The 15434-nt window shown below is 48.8% G+C and overlaps 1 protein-coding gene across 3 annotated transcripts in view; it reads right to left on the bottom strand.

Moving 5' to 3' along the window:
• NLGN2 (neuroligin 2) overlaps window positions 1-15434 on the bottom strand; it is a 55702-nt gene that overhangs the window by 27513 nt on the left and 12755 nt on the right. For 2 of the 3 annotated variants that reach the window (XM_034404688.3, XM_034404687.3), the window contains exons 2-3: window positions 11748-12479; window positions 3334-3390 (exon numbers count right to left, since the gene is read on the bottom strand). In XM_034404688.3, coding sequence (XP_034260579.2) covers window positions 3334-3390; window positions 11748-12213 — 523 coding nt within the window. In that variant the 5' untranslated portion in view covers window positions 12214-12479. The remainder of the gene's footprint in view (window positions 1-3333; window positions 3391-11747; window positions 12480-15434) is intronic. The other variant, XM_034404689.3, reaches the window with a different exon arrangement.

Raw genomic sequence — 15434 nt, 5'->3', positions numbered from 1 at the left:
CTTCCTTCCTTCCTTTTTTCTTTGTTCATTTCTCTCCTTCCTTTCATCCTCCTTCACCTTTTCTTTCCTCCTTCCTTCCTTCCACTTTTTATTTCCTTTCCTTCATTCCTTTCTCCTTCTTTCTTCTCACTCCCATGTCCTTCCTTCCTTCCTTCCTTCCTTCCTTTTATCTTCGTTCATTTCTGTCCTTCCTTTCGTCCTCCACCTTTTCTTTCCTTCTTCCTTCTCACTCCCACATCCTTCCTTCCTTCCTTCTTTCCACTTTTTATTTCCTTTCCTTCCTTTCTCCTTTCTCCTTCCTCCTTCTCACTCAGTGTCCTTCCTTCCTTCCTCTTTTCTATCTTCTATCATTTCTCTCCTTCCTTTCATTCTTCTTTTGCTTTCCTCCTGCCTCTTTTCTTCCTTCCTTCCTTCCTTCCAGTTTTTATTTCCTTTCCTTCGTTTCTCCTTCCTTCTTCTCACTCCCTGTCCCTTCCTTCCTTCCTTCTTTCCTTCCTTCCTTCCCTTTTTTCCTTCCTCTTTTTTATCTTCATTCATTCCTCTCCTTCCTTTCATCCTCCTTCCCCTTTTCTTTTCTCCTTCCTTCCTCTTTTCTATCTTCTATCATTTCTCTCCTTCCTTTCATTCTTCTTTTGCTTTCCTCCTGCCTCTTTTCTTCCTTCCTTCCTTCCTTCCTTCCTTCCAGTTTTTATTTCCTTTCCTTCGTTTCTCCTTCCTTCTTCTCACTCCCTGTCCCTTCCTTCCTTCCTTCCTTCCTTCCCTTTCTTCCTTCTTCTTTTTTATCTTCATTCATTCCTCTCCTTCCTTTCATCCTCCTTCCCCTTTTCTTTTCTCCTTCCTTCCTCTTTTCTATCTTCTATCATTTCTCTCCTTCCTTTCATTCTTCTTCCCTTTTGCTTTCTTTCCTCCCTCCCTCCTTTTCCTCAGTGACGAATCTCATTTTGTAATGTCTGTCTGTCTGTCTGTCTTCTGTCTATCTATCTATCTATCTATCTATCTATCTATCTATCTATCTATCTATGTATCAAAAAGCGCTTTGCAAATTCAACTGGGGGGACCTCAATGGAAATCCTGCTATTTGGCCTACGAAAAACCCCCCACTTCAGCCCCAGCCTCTTCCGATGAAGATCAGGGAGCCGAAGACTTTTCCTCAACAGTCCCCTCCCATCCACTGGAGCAGCCCCATTCCCCTTCCATAAATCGAGGACCTCCTGTTGGGCTTACAAGTTCTCTTGCTCCTATCCAGCAGGAAAGAAATTCAGCACATTTGCCGGTGAAGCGCCTCGGCGGTTGCCAATTAAGCAAATAGCCCGAAGCCCCTAAACCAGCTCATTCTACTCTGCTCCTGGCAGGGAGCCTTGTCTGAAGCTGGAATTTCCTCCCGATCCTGCCCTGTTCTAAAGTCTTGGCTACTTTAAGGTATTTGGTAAGTTTAAGACAGGTGGACTTCAACTCCCAGAATTCCCTGGCACTAATGCATTCTCTCTTTTTTTTGATACGTAAACCTATTGTGGTAAACCTGCTTACTCTCTTAGAATCCCTTCCTCTGCAATCTCTCTGTTCTAAGGAGTAGGGGGGGGGAAACAGGCTGAGGAATTCTGGGAGTTGAAGTCCACAAGTCTTAAAGTGGCCAAGGTTGGAGACCCCTGATCTAGACCCAAACATTTCCCAGGAAAATTGGAACTTTCTTCTGAAACGCAGGTCCAGCGGTTACGCACCTGGCGAAGAAGCCCATCGTGCAAATTCCCATCGGGAAAGTGGGTCTTGGATTCTTTCAAGATGTACAATCCACACAGGACCCCAACTTTGGTGGGGTGCTGTGGGCAGATCAAACCCCCCCACCCCCTCTGTACTATACAGGTCCCACAACCCTTTCGTCCAAAATTTCTCAAAAATGGTTTCCATGATGCTGCATCTATCCTGGTCCTTCAGGACAGACGCAAAGCCTTTGAAATGTTTACAGGTTGGGTCAAGGATGCAAACATGAGGAACGAACGTCCCCAGGAAGGAAAAGAGATTCCTCTTTCCAGTCAAACCCCTTTCTTCCCTTCTTCCTGCCCCCTTCCTTTTAAAACTTTCTTTTCTTTTCTTTTCTTTTTTTACAAATTCATGGTTGACTTGGTTAATTCTCCAGGAAAATCCGCCTTAAATTACAAACACAGGCTGAAAGAATATTTCACCTCCTTACTTAACAGGTAGTCCTCGACTTATGTCCACGATGGTGAGTGGAACCTCCATTTTTTCCCTAACTGAGGAGGTCATTAAGTGAGTCACACCTCATTTTACGACCTGTTCCTGTTTGGGTTGTTATTAAGCGAATCTTGTTTCCCTCTCCCCGCTGGATTTCGCTTGGCAGAAGCCCCCTGGAAAGATTGCATAAGGGCAATCACGTGACCTTGGGATGCTACAACTGTCATAAGTACATGCCAGTTGCCAACACCCAAATTGTGACCACATGACCAGAGAGATGCTGCAAACAAGTCTAATAATAAATAAATATGACTTTTTTCGTCACAACCTCAAATGGTCGCTAAACAAATTATTGGTAAGTTAAGGACTACCTATACATGTATACTGCTGTTTAGTGACTGCTTGAAGTTACAACGGCCCTGAAAAAAGTGACTTATGACCGTTTTTCACACTTATGACCATTTTTCACACTTATGACCATCGCAGCTTCCTCATGGTCACATGATTCAAAATTCAGACGCTTGGCAACTGACTCGTATTTATGATCGTTGCAGTGTCCCAAGGTCATGCAATCAATGGGGAACCCGGATTCACTTAACAACCGGTGACTCACTTAACGACAGTGGCCAGAAAAGTCATAAAATGAGGCAAAACTCACTTAACAACCACCAGCAACCAAAATTTTGAGTTCAATTGCAGTCATAAGTCGAGGACTACCTGTACTGTTCCCACACCCAGCTAAAGCACTTCTCTTTTTTTTTTTAGCAAAAAATCTGGTAAGCCCCTCTGTCTATTGATCTACTTGGATAAAGGCCATTTTTTTTCCCTTCCCAAAAATTGGGGAGATAGAAAAAAAAAAAGAAAAGCTAAAGGAAGAAGGAAACTGAACCACTGGTGAAAACGGAAAGTTTTTTTTGCAAAACAAGAAGGGGCTTTTTAGTTCGAAGAGAAGACCAAAAAAAGAGGAAAAAAAAATGGGAGTGGAGTTGGCCAAAATTCATACGGTACGTATATATTTCATTTGTTCTGGTTTTTATTTAAAAAAAAAAAAGAAGAAGAAGTTAAAAACCAAAAACGAAAAAGGAAAATATTTTTCTGATTTTAAAAAAAGAGCAAGATTGTGAAACATGCAGAAAAAAATACCTTCGTCTGGAGTGGGATTGTTAGCTGACGCTTCCTCACGCTTTTTCGTGAGCGGACCTATGGACAAGAAAAAAGAAGAAAAAGGAAAAATGGGACAGGGGGAAAAAAAGAGAGAGAAAGATCAAGAAAAAAAAAGAAATTGGTTTTTTTTTTTTTTTTTTGGTGCATCAAAAAGGGAAAAAAACATTTTTGTCTTTTAGCAAAATACAAACAATTTTTAAGGGCTGGCTCTTTTTTATTTTTTTTGGTTCGTTCGTTCGTTCGTTTCATTTTCCGGAATTCCGTATCACGTGTGTTTGCTTGTGTGCGAGAGCGATTTATTTTGTTTTGTTTTTATTTTCCCCCACCAGAAAAAATAAAATAAAAATACGACACGGAAACGCACGAAGCTGTGAAATGAAAGGTTGGTTAGAGAGGAAGCAAATCGGGCGATCGCGGATGGTTAAAATTTGGGGAATGCCTCGTTTGGAGACCCCCCAAGAGTGGGAAATGAAGGCCCGGATCCCGAGTTCCAATCCTACCCCCCTTTTTTTTTTCTCCCTAGCTTTGCATTTCACAAGAGGTGGAACAGGTAGTCGTTCAACCGGGGTAGAAACATCTTAGCCAGATGATTCGTGGGTTGAAAAGGCTGCACCTGCCTGGCGTTGTAGGATTAAGCCAGAGATCTCGAAACTTGTGGCCACTTTAAGACTTGTGGACTTCGACTCCCAGAATTCCCCAGCCAGTTCTTTTTTCCCCACTTCCTTGACTTCAAGATATATTACGTCTACTGCATTCCCTCCGTCTATTAAGCCTTTTCAGAAAACTTGATAAAGGTTAGTCTAGCCACAGTTGTTCTTATCCTCTATCCATGCTGAATTCTGGTAAACCCTGGACGCTGGGGAATTCTGGGAGTCCACAAGTCCACAAGTCTTAAAAGTGGCCACGTTTGGGGACCCCCCCCCCTCAATTAACCAGTCCTGCCAGGAGGACACTGGGAGAACAGACCCAAGGTTTAATGGAAAGGAGGCCACAATTTGGGACTTTTGCTTAGGGAAAAAGCTGGATTATTGGGGTACCAATAATGCACAATTAATATACAATAATGTACAATATTGCAGGCTGGTTGTGCATGCAACACACGTAGATGCAGGTGCAGTGGGGGCCAAACAGGCTGCTCGAATTGCGGAAGGGAGTAAGCCCAGAAGGGCCCCCCAGAAAGATGGACAAGGGTGGTTTATGTAGTCGCCTTCAAAATTGGGAGAAGCTTCTACAAAGTTCTCCATCTCTGTCTCAACCCTCAGCCCCGCTCCCAAAAAACCCATCCAAATCGATGGGAAACTGGGTAGTCTCCAGGACCCCTCAAAATGACCCATACATGCACACCCACAATTTCTCTCTCTCTTTTCTGGGGTCCTCCACACATGTCAAGAGGCAGGATGGTAGCCCTTCAACTCTTCCAACACAGCTCATCCCTGGTTCGAGGACTTCAAGCTGTTACCTTCTCCAGCCAGGGAAGGCAGTGGAGGATGGGTATTGTTACTACCTACTGGGATGGGAAAGGTGGACCGATACAGGAGCCAGCAAGGGGCACGTCGGGATGGCCCGGAGGGGACCTCAGGGGAAGGGGGAAGGGTACGAATTTTCCCCCGCCAGCTCTGTTGGCCAAGCGGTGAAGGGTTCAAATTCTCCCCAAGCTCCGTTGGCCAAGTAGGGGGAGAGGCCCCCCTTCCTTTCTCTGCCTTATGTGGGGATGCTGGAGGGTGAAGACAGGAGCTCTCGCTCCCCTTAAAGCAAAAAGCTAGTGAGAAGAGGGGAGAGAAGGAAAAAAGCAGAACCAGGCGCAAGAGAGACCTCCAGGCTTGGGACCAACTCCTGAGCCCCTCACCCACCCCCAAGGACCACCCCCCCCATCATCCTTTCCAATTGCCCTACTGTTCCCTTCCTCCCACCGCAACCCTCTTTCCCCCCAAATCCTGGGAATTGTAGTCTTTCTCGCTTTTCCCTTTCCCGAACTGTAATTCCCAGGGTGCTCCGATTGGGACATAGCTCACAGGTCATGTCCCACCCTACTCTGCTGGCCTCCAACTTCGTCCCTTCCAGATGTGCTGGATCGCAACTCCCATCGTCCCCCACACCGAGGGGGGTTGGGCAACCTGGGGAAGGGGCTATCCTTCCTTGAACCTGCGAAAAAGACCCTCTGGATCCCATTGAAAGGAGTTCAGGTAGGGAGGGGTCCCCCAAAGGTCCATTCGAGGGATCTACTGTGCACACCTGAGCAATAAACCGGATTTATCCTGCAATGCTTTGATTTTATTTAAAGCTATGGAAAAACACAGTGAATCCCAAAACCTGTTTTATATCACATTTTTGCAAATTGCAGCTGGAAGAATCAGGGGGGGGGGTATTTCCTTATAATGGGGGGGGACGTTTTGAGGGTAGAGTAAACAAACCCCTCCGCTTATAACTGTTCGAAGTTTCGGCATTGAAAAAAGTGACCTGCGATCGGTCCTCGCGCTTACGACCATATATTTATCTCGTATTTATGACGGTGGCGGTGTCCCAGGGGGGGTCATGTGATCCCCTTGGACGACCTTCCGATGAGCAAAAGTCCACGGGGAAGCTAGGTTTGCTTAACAACCGCCGTGGTCCACGGGGCTCAATGGTGGTCATAAGCCGAGGACTCCCTGGAAACTCTTTGGGGATGGAGGAGTTAGAACGACTGAGTGGAGACTTCCTTTTAGGGCAGGGGTCTCCAATTTTGGCCATTTTAAGACTTCTGGACTTCAACTCCCAGAATTCCTCAGCCAGTACGTGCCTGTTTTCCCCACTCCTACTCCCTAGAACAGAGAGATTGCAGAGGAAGGGATTATAAGAGAGTAAGCAGGTTTACCACAACAGGTTTACATATAAAAAAAGAATGCATTAGTGCTAGGGAATTCTGGGAGTTGAAGTCCACAAGTCTTAAAGTAGCCCCTGTTTTAGGGACCCTGGCTTCATCTGCCAATTATCCCCCCCACCCCAATTAATTACTTTTCCTAGAAATACTTGGAAAACCGCAGCCCCCTCCCCACCACACCTCTCCCTTTCCTGGGGAGGGAAACTAAAGGCCCCTCTTTCCCATGCAGATTTATGTAGATTTATGCTGCCTCTCCTCTTTCCCCAGCCCTCCCCCTGCCTGAATCTGGGGGAGGGGCTGACTTTTAATTAAAGGGGGAGAAGATCCAAACTAATTCCCAGTCAGCAGCAAACAAGATTTTTTTAATGGCATATCATGCCAGGGAGGGGTTTCGGGGGTGGGCATCTGTGTTTTTCCCCTGACTTGACTAAGCAGGAATTGTGGGAGGGGGAGAAGGAAAGGGTGGGGGGGGGAAGAAGAACCCTGGAAAAATATTTTATCCTGTCTTCTGCACATCTATCTCCCCTCAGAGGAGGGGAGAAGGGAAGGGGAAGGGGGGAGGAGGAAGGAAAGAAGAAGGAAAAGGAGGAGGAAGAGGGGGAGGGGAGGGGAGGAAGGAGGAGGAGGAAGAGGAGGAGGGGAGGGGAAGAAGGAGGAAGAGGAGGAAGGAAAGAAGAAGGAGGAGGAGGAGGGGAGGGGAGGAAGGAGGGGAGGAGGAGGAAGAAGGAAGAAGAAGAGGAGGAAGGAGGAGCAGGAAGAGAAGGAAGATGGGGAGGAGGAGGAGGGGAAGGGAGGAAGGAAGGGATGGAAGAGGGGGAAGGAAGAAGGAAGAAGGAAGAGGAGGAGGAGGAAGAGGACAGGAGAGGAGGAGGAGGAGGAAGGGAGGAAGGAGGAAGAAGAGGAGGAAGGAAGAAGCATGGGGAGGAGCAGGAGGAGGAGGGGAGGAAGGAAGGGATGGAAGAGGAGGAAGGAAGAGGAGGACAGGGAGGAGGAGGAAGGAAGGAAGGAAGGAAGGAAAGAGAGAAGGAAGGAGAGGAGAAGAGGAAGGAGGAGATTGAGGAGGGGGGAGGAGGAGGAAGGGAGAAGGAAGAGAGAAGGAAAAGGAGGACAGGAAGGAAAAGGAGAGGGGGGAGGAAGAGGAAGGAAGAGCGGGGAGGAGAAGGAGGGGGAGGCTGAATCTGGAGCCCAAGCCTGCAATCGCCCCCTCCCCTTTTTCCAAATTAAACCCATTTTTCACCTGGTGTAAACTTGCTCAGCCTTTCTTTGGTTCACGTCAGCAAAATCCGCCTGGCCTGGCCTGCTTTCTCTCTCTCTCTCTCTCTCTCTCTTTCCTAACCCCCCCCCGCCCCATGCAGGAGAGGCGTGTTGGGGGGGAGGAAAGAGGGCTCTGCTGCCCCCCTCCCCAATCAGGGGAACCCCCCCTTCCTCACACCCCTTTGATGGAGGGGGCAGGCAGGCCCCCAGAGGGAGGTTTTCCTGCAACAAGCATCAAGGATGAGAATCTGCAAAGGGCTGTGGGGGGGGGGCAGGGGAGGGGAGGGGGGGCAAAGAGAGGGAGGACGGGGGGGAAAAGAGATTTGGGGGGGGTGTCTGCACCCCCACCCCCATCACCATCATCAGCAAAAAAGGGAGACTCGGCTGTCTTGTTTTGCCGTCTCCCGATTTCGGTTTTGCTCGAGCTGGGGTTTTTTTTTAATGCAATTTTTCCCCTGTTGCCAAGGCAACCTGACTTAGCAGTACCGCAAAAGAAGGGGTGGAAATTGGGGAGGGGGGGGACACCCTGCCTGGAGGAAAGGAGGGGAGGAAAGGCTCACGCGGCTGCTTCGAAGGCAGCCCTTACCCGGAGTCCTCCGCTTACCACGGTCCGTTTAGTGACCGTCCGAAGGTAACGATGGATGGGGAAAAAAAGCGATTTGGGGACCAATTCACACTTAACAACAGTTGCAGGATCAGGGAATCAAAATTCGGACGCCTGGCAACTCGCATTTACGACGGTCACAGTGGGGGGGGTCGGCCGATCCCCTTTTGCGACCGTCTGTAGGGAAGCCAGATTCGCTTAACGGCCTCGTTGCTCATTTAAAAATTGCGGGCGTTCCCTTCACAAGGGTGGCGGGGAAAGGTCGTAAAACAGGGCAAAGCTCAAGTTAACCCGTGTCTTGCTTAGCAACGTAAGTGTTGGGCTCCGTTGAGGTCGTAACCTGAGGACTAACTGCATTAATAATAATAATAATAATAATTTTAAATTTTGTATTGGTTATGTGTTTTAGTTCTGGCAGTGCACCGCCCTGAGTCCACTAGGAGAAGGGCGGTATACAAATTGAATAAAATAAATAAATAAATAAATAAATACAATGTTTTTACAATAAATATGTTTTTATCTGGCTGTACACCGCCCTGAGTCCCTTGGGAGAAGGTGCGGTATATAAATTTGAAATAAAATAAAAATAAATAAATAAATAAATAAATAATAATAATAATGTGTCAATGATATTTGAGATCCATTTTTAAATGTTCAGTTGACTAAGTTTCATGTTTAATGAATAAAAGTATGTAATAATAATAATAATAATAGTAATAGTAATAGTAATAATAATAATTTATTTATTTATTTTATTATATTTCTATACCGGCCTTCTCCTGCGGGACTCAGGGCGGTGTACAGCCAGGATAAAACATAGCATATAAAATTTAAAAACATTTTAAAAAACAATTAAATAATATTGGCCCGAATTTAAAACAACCCAATTAAAACCGAAATTCGATTAATAGTAATAATTAATAATAGTAGTAGTAGTAGTAGTAATGTAGGGTTTTTCCTACCTAAGCAGGGGGTTGGACTAGAAGACCTCCAAGGTCCCTTCCAACTCTGTTATTCTAATCTATTCAATAATAATAATAATAATAATAATAATAATAATAATAATAATAATAATATATAATATCTCTGCCCACGACTTCCATGCAAACCCCGATATTTTCCCACGCTCTGGCCAGGATTAGATGTCGCCCCGAAGATTTTGGGGGCTGGGGAGGGAAGGAGGGAGACCCCCACCCAACCGAGCCCAAGGGGGGGCGCGCGAGGAAGGAAGGCAGATCCTGTCATCCTCCTTCGTGCCATACGTGTGCGTGTGCCAGGAGGGGAGGGGGTTTCCTAGCCAGCATTCCTGTCCCTGGGGGGGGTGGAGACCCCACTCATCACCCGTCTTGGCAGAGGAAGTTCAGGTGAGTGTGCATTTTTGTACACGTGCGTGTAAAGAGAGAGACGGACTGGCATTTGCGCCGGATTTCAGCATGCAGCCTGCAAAGCCCAAGGAAGACTTTACCTGTTGGGCTGCTGCCTGCTGGCTTGCAGGGGTTTTGCAAGCAGAGAACCCAACCCTGTTTTAGGGGAGGGGGCTTGAGTTGCTTATGGCCTAACAGAGTTGGAAGGGACCTTGTAGGTCATCTAGTCCAACCCCCCCCCAGCAATCCAGACAGGTTGGTGTGTCGAGATCCGAAACTGGCACCAGAATTTGTGGATGGGAGACATTTGGGGGGCACCGGAGGGTTCAGAAAAAAAGGGGGGCAGGAAATAGGGGAGCAGCTGCCTAATTAAGGGCGGCACCCCAAATGAGAAATAAATGAATACAGGTAGTCCTCGACTTGCGGCCGTTTGTTTAGTGACCGTTTGAAGTTACAACGGCATTGAAAAAAACTGATTGATGACCCGGTTTTCACACTTAATGACCGTCGCCACATCCCCATGGTCGCATGATCAAAATCCAGATGCTTGGCAACTATTTATTTATTTTATTTTATTTTTTAAATTTTTATACCGACTGACTTGTAGTTATGACGGTCGCAGCGTCCCGGGGTCACACGATTCCCTTTTGCGACCTTCTGACCAGCCAAGTCCCTGAGGGAAGCCGGATTCATTTAACGACCGTGGGACTTACTTAATAACGATGTTATTTTCCCAACAAGGGCGGAAGGCTTGATTCGTTTAATGACCGGGGCAAAAACCCCTGCCCCAAAAGGTGTTAAAATGGGACGCAGCTCGTTTAGCGACTGCCTGGCTTGGCCACGGAAATCCGGGTTCCAACTGTGGTCGTAAGTTGAGGACTGAGGGTGTGGGAGAATAAAATCAGAAATTTTAGAAAGGGAGAACAAAGGGGGGAGGAAGAGGAGGAGGAGGAAGGAAGAAGTAAGGAGAGTTTATGGGATCTGCAACTGGGACATTCAGTTGTCTTTAGGTAGTCCTCGACTTATGACCATTTGCTCAGCGACCGTTTGAAGCCATTCCCTTCCCAACCGGCACCTCTCGCCCCCTCTCTTTTACCACCACCTCGCTTAGTGACGGAAATTATGTCGCAAGTCTTCAAGGTAGTCCTCCACTTATAACCACAACCGCGGTCACAGATCCCCGTGACCGTAGTACGCCGGGACGGTTGCAAGTCCGAGGACTTCTTTTTTTTCCAGCGCCGTGGTAACTTCCAAGGGTGGCTAAAACAAACGGTCATAAGTCGAGGACTGCCTGTGAGGGATAGTCCTCAACTTGACGACGGCGATGACGCCCCAAAGTTTCTGCGGCTAAAGCGAAACATTTTTTTTAAAAGCCCCATTTTTTTTGCCCCGTTTTACGACCTGGCCACCGTTGCAAAGTGAATCGCCGCAGTTGGTACATTAGTAACGTATCCCACGGTCGTTAAGCGAAACTGACTTCCCCCTTGACTTTGCTTATTGGAAGATCGGAAAAGGGGATCGTGTGGTGGACACCCCTCACTCCAGGGACACTGCAACAGGCATAAGGACATGCCAGTGGCCAACTCTCTGAATTTTGTTCACATGGACTGCACGGTCGTAAGTGTGAAAAACGGTCCTCGGTTACATTTTTCAGTGCCGTGGTAACGTCGAACGGTCACTGAACGAACGGTTGTAAGTGGAGGACTGCCTGTAAAATCCAGACAGGTTTTAGGAGCCGGTATGCCATGGACCACAGCTGTGGAACCTTCTCAAGAAGGTTGTGGCCCCTCCTGGACCCCTCGAGATTGAGCTGAAAGAAAGGAGAGGAGGGGTCCCCAATGAACCCAAACTGGCCAAGCTGTGCTTCTGTGGGTTCTTTCACGGAGGGGGTCTCCATCCACAGTTTGCAAGCCCCACCCCAGATACCCCCCCCCAAAGAACAAGACCTCCTGCCATTTGGGGTGGCACTTCCCCTTGGCCCATCTGCAGAGAGAGAGAGAGAGAGACCCTCATTTTCCAGTTGGAGAGACCCTTCCCCCCCAAGGAAAGGGGGCTTCGTTTGCCTGCTGGAAGAAAGCTGTTGTGCCCCCTCCTCACCTCCAAAGAAAAAAATGAGGTGGGCACCTCTTGGTCGAAGTAGGGATGAAGTTGGCACACTGGGTCGGGTTGCAGGTGGGACAATTCAAACGGGGAAAGAATTGAGAAAAAAGAGGGGGGGGCTTTGGTAGGGAAGACCTGCGGGACCGAGAAGGGTCCTAAGAACCCACCAGTCGTGCCCACCCACCGCCTGTGCCCACCCTTGCCCGCTGCTTACCATCCTCCATGGGGACGTAGACGTTGAGGTACAGGCAGTCTTCGCTTTGATTCTGGACGTAGCCGGCTACGATCTCCAAATTGTCGGTGAACCAAACGGGCAACATGATGGCGGGCAGCATGCCGTGGATATTCTGCGGGCACACCGGGGCGAAAGCTGTGGCATTGCGCACCTCGGACCAGGAAGCCGGCGCCTCGGGCGGCTGGAAACGGCGTTCGCCGACGGGCGGCGTGGCATAAGGGATGCCCAAGTACTGCACTACAGGGCCGAGGATCTCGTTGTTGAGGCCTTTCTTGATGCCACGTAGCTTGCCGTAGTTGGTGGGCACCACGGGGTATTTGTCTTCGGGCTTCTGCCCCGAGAGGGGTGACGGGCGCAGGGCCAGCCCCAGGAGCCAGAAGAGGAGAGCGGAACCCGGCCGGACGTTCAACATCCGGCGGACGAAGCTCGGAGACGAGAGGAACATGGTGGCCGGAGAAGGTGCCAGGTCCTTCACAAGCGGGGAGAGAAAGAGTCAGAAGTGGCCGACTGGAACAGAAGCAGCACCAGAAGAGGAGGAGGAGGAAGAAGAAGTAGGCCGGAGAGGTTGCAGCCCGAGCCCAGAAGTTGAGGAAACCCAGCCGTCCTAGCAGGAGAACCCCAAAAATGTTCTGGCTGAAATAGGACATCTGTTGCGTTCCATGGTGGGTCTGGAGCACCACAACTGCCAGCGAGGGGGTCTGAGAGAGGCACCTAGAAGTCCAGGGAGGGGGAAGAGAGAGAAGTGAAGTTGTGGGTCAACCAGAAGTAATAAGAGAAAAGGCAGCAGGTAGGAGGAGCTGGTGGACCCAACGGCTTTAGAAGAAGAAGAGATGACCTTCTCAATCTCTGCTGAAGAGGTCCCCTTTCCCCAGGAAACCTGTTGAGACTCCCCCCCACAAGTCTCCCAACCCCAAATCTCATTTCGGGGAAACAGACCAGTGTGAGCAAAAGTGTAGGAGGGCTTAACGGGCAAGGCCAAGTTCTCGTGGTGGACTTCCAAGATGCTGAAGGTCGACCAGCATCTCACAGGGTTCCAGTTCCAAGAAAGAGAAGAGGGAAGGACCATGTCTCCATGAGGAACCCAAGAATACCCCACCATCAGGCCACAGCGTGGAGCAATCCACATCAGGGTGGATTCCTCAACCTTAAGCAAAGCATCCAAGGTCCACCTAAAGGATTCCAGAAGATCCCTCAAGAAAAAGAGGGAGGAGATGAGATCAGGGGTCCCCGATCCAAGGAGAACCCATAACTCATCCTGTGTTGGGGAAGGGCGCCCTCCACGTCGGTCTTTACTGTATGGGGACATCGCAGGAGATGTGGAGATCTCAAGATGTTCTTCTTCTGCCCTGAGGACACCAAGATGGGACTCTCCTGGATGAGGAGATGTCCCAAGCTCCAGGGTCACCTCTAACCAAAATGGCCCCTGGACTGGAAGGACAAAGGAGATGTCCAGGTGACTCACAGTTAAGACCAACCCACAGGACTCCTGTCTTATACAGGGAGTCCTCGACTTATGACCACAATGCCCCCCCCCAAAAAATTCTGTCGCTAACAGTTCTTCAGTAAATTATGCCTTCTGTTATGACCTTTCATAACAGAAGGCATAATTGCCATGGTTGTTAAGTGAATCCCTGCAGTTGTTAAGTGAGTCACACGGTCGTTAAATGAATCTGGCTTCCCCTGGTTGGAAGGTCGTACAAAGGGGATCATGGGACCCCTGCAACCATCGTAAATACGAGTCAGTTGCCAAGCGTCTGAGTTTTGAACATGCGACCGCGGGGATGCCACAACGGTCGTAAGTGTGAAAAACGGCCCCAAGTCCCTTGTTTCAGGGCTGCTATAGCTTCAAACGGTCACTAAATGAATGGTTGTACGTCGAGGACGGCCTGTGGTCTCCTGGGGCTCATCAAGCGACATCCCAGCCTGGAGAAAATGGCACAGGCAGTCCTCAACCTACGACCACAATTGCCCGTTGTTAAGCGAGTCGCACTAGGTTTTACGGTCTTCATTGACACCGTTGTTAAACGAATCATGCAGTACAGGGAGGCCTCACCTTAACAACCACAATGGAGCCTCAGATTTCCGTTGCTAAGCAAGGGGATTTTGTTCAGTACGTTTTGCCCCATATTACAACCTTTTTTTTAAAAAACAAAGCGCTGTCATTGTTAAGTGAATCACATAGTCGTTAAACGAATCTGGCTTCCCTGACTGACCCTGCATGTTGGGAGCCGGCGGGGAAGGTCAGCCTTTGGGGATCACGTGACCCTGGAACGCTGCAACCGTTCTTGAACACACACCAAGCGTCTAAATGTTCACACTTACGACGGTCGTATATACGAGGACTGGTCATAAATCACTTTTTCCCCCCAAACCCACTGTAACTTTGAACGGTTGCTAAAGGAACGTCTACAGAGAGGCTTGGTTGCCATAGAGTGAGGCTGAACGGACGTAAACGAATGGACGTTAATCGAAGACTACCCCACCGACTGGGACGGCCCAGACCCACGGAGGGGCAGGAGTCCCGGTTAGCGTCAGCACCCCGGTTGGGCCGGCCTCCTGCTCCTCCGCGGAGGGCTGTGCCATTCTCTCCCAGCTCCCCATCTTCACCGTACAAAATTTCCCCCAGTGGATTCTCCCAGGTCTTTAATTAAATAAAATTGGAGTTTTTTTGTTTATCATTCACAATGTGGCAATTAGAAGCAGGAACGTGTAATTACTACCAAATTGTGTCTGGGAGAATCCAAAAGCCCAGAGAGAGGGGCTGGGAAGGGGGGCCCAGAACCCCACGCCCTCCCCACAATGCCTGGACAGCCAGGGAAAGGGATCTGGGGGGGCGGTGGGGGGCGAAGGAAGCAGCGACCCACCCTTGGGATTTCGTAGATGGGAGAGCCCGGGGAGGTGGGGGAAATGGATGGATTAACGGATGGATGGATGAAGCAAAATTAAGAGGAAATGGGAAGGAAGAAGGGAGAAAGGGGAAGAATAGGAAGACACCGTGGATAGAGGAGATATACACACACGCCATCCATGGTCTTCCAAGACTCACAGATGCGTCATCCATGGCGTAAAAAGATTCACGCATGTATCATCCATGATCTTCTGAAGTTCCCACAACAACCATGCATGGTCTTCAAAGAAGCACACAGACTTCACCAAGGTCATTCAAGATTCACTGACACATCACTCATCAAAGACATCAACCATGGTCACCCAATGCTCAAACACATCAATCACAGTCACCCAAGGCTCAAACACATCAACCATGGTCATCCAAAGCTCAAACACATCAACCATGGCCACCCAAAGCTCAAACACATCAACCATGGCCACCCAAAGCTCAAACACATCAACCATGGCCACCCAATGCTCAAACACATCAACCATGGCCACCCAAACCTCAAACACATCAACCATGATCATCCAAGGCTAAAACACATCAATAACAGTCATCCAAGGCTCAGACACATCAACCATGGTCACCCAAAGCTCAAACAGATCAACCATGGCCACCTAAGACTCACACACATCAACCATGGTCACCCAAAGCTCAAAAACATCAACCATGGCCTCCCAAAGCTCAAACACATCAACCATGGCCACCCAAAGCTCAAACACATCAACCATGGTCATCCAATGCTCAAACACATCAACCACAGTCATCCAAGG

The sequence above is a fragment of the Pantherophis guttatus genome, chromosome 4 (genome assembly GCF_059756535.1).
Source record: "Pantherophis guttatus breed Tessera chromosome 4, ASM5975653v1, whole genome shotgun sequence".
Lineage (NCBI taxonomy): Eukaryota > Metazoa > Chordata > Lepidosauria > Squamata > Colubridae > Pantherophis > Pantherophis guttatus.
Note: the sequence above shows the minus strand (reverse complement) of the source record. Positions and strands in the feature narration are given on the sequence as shown.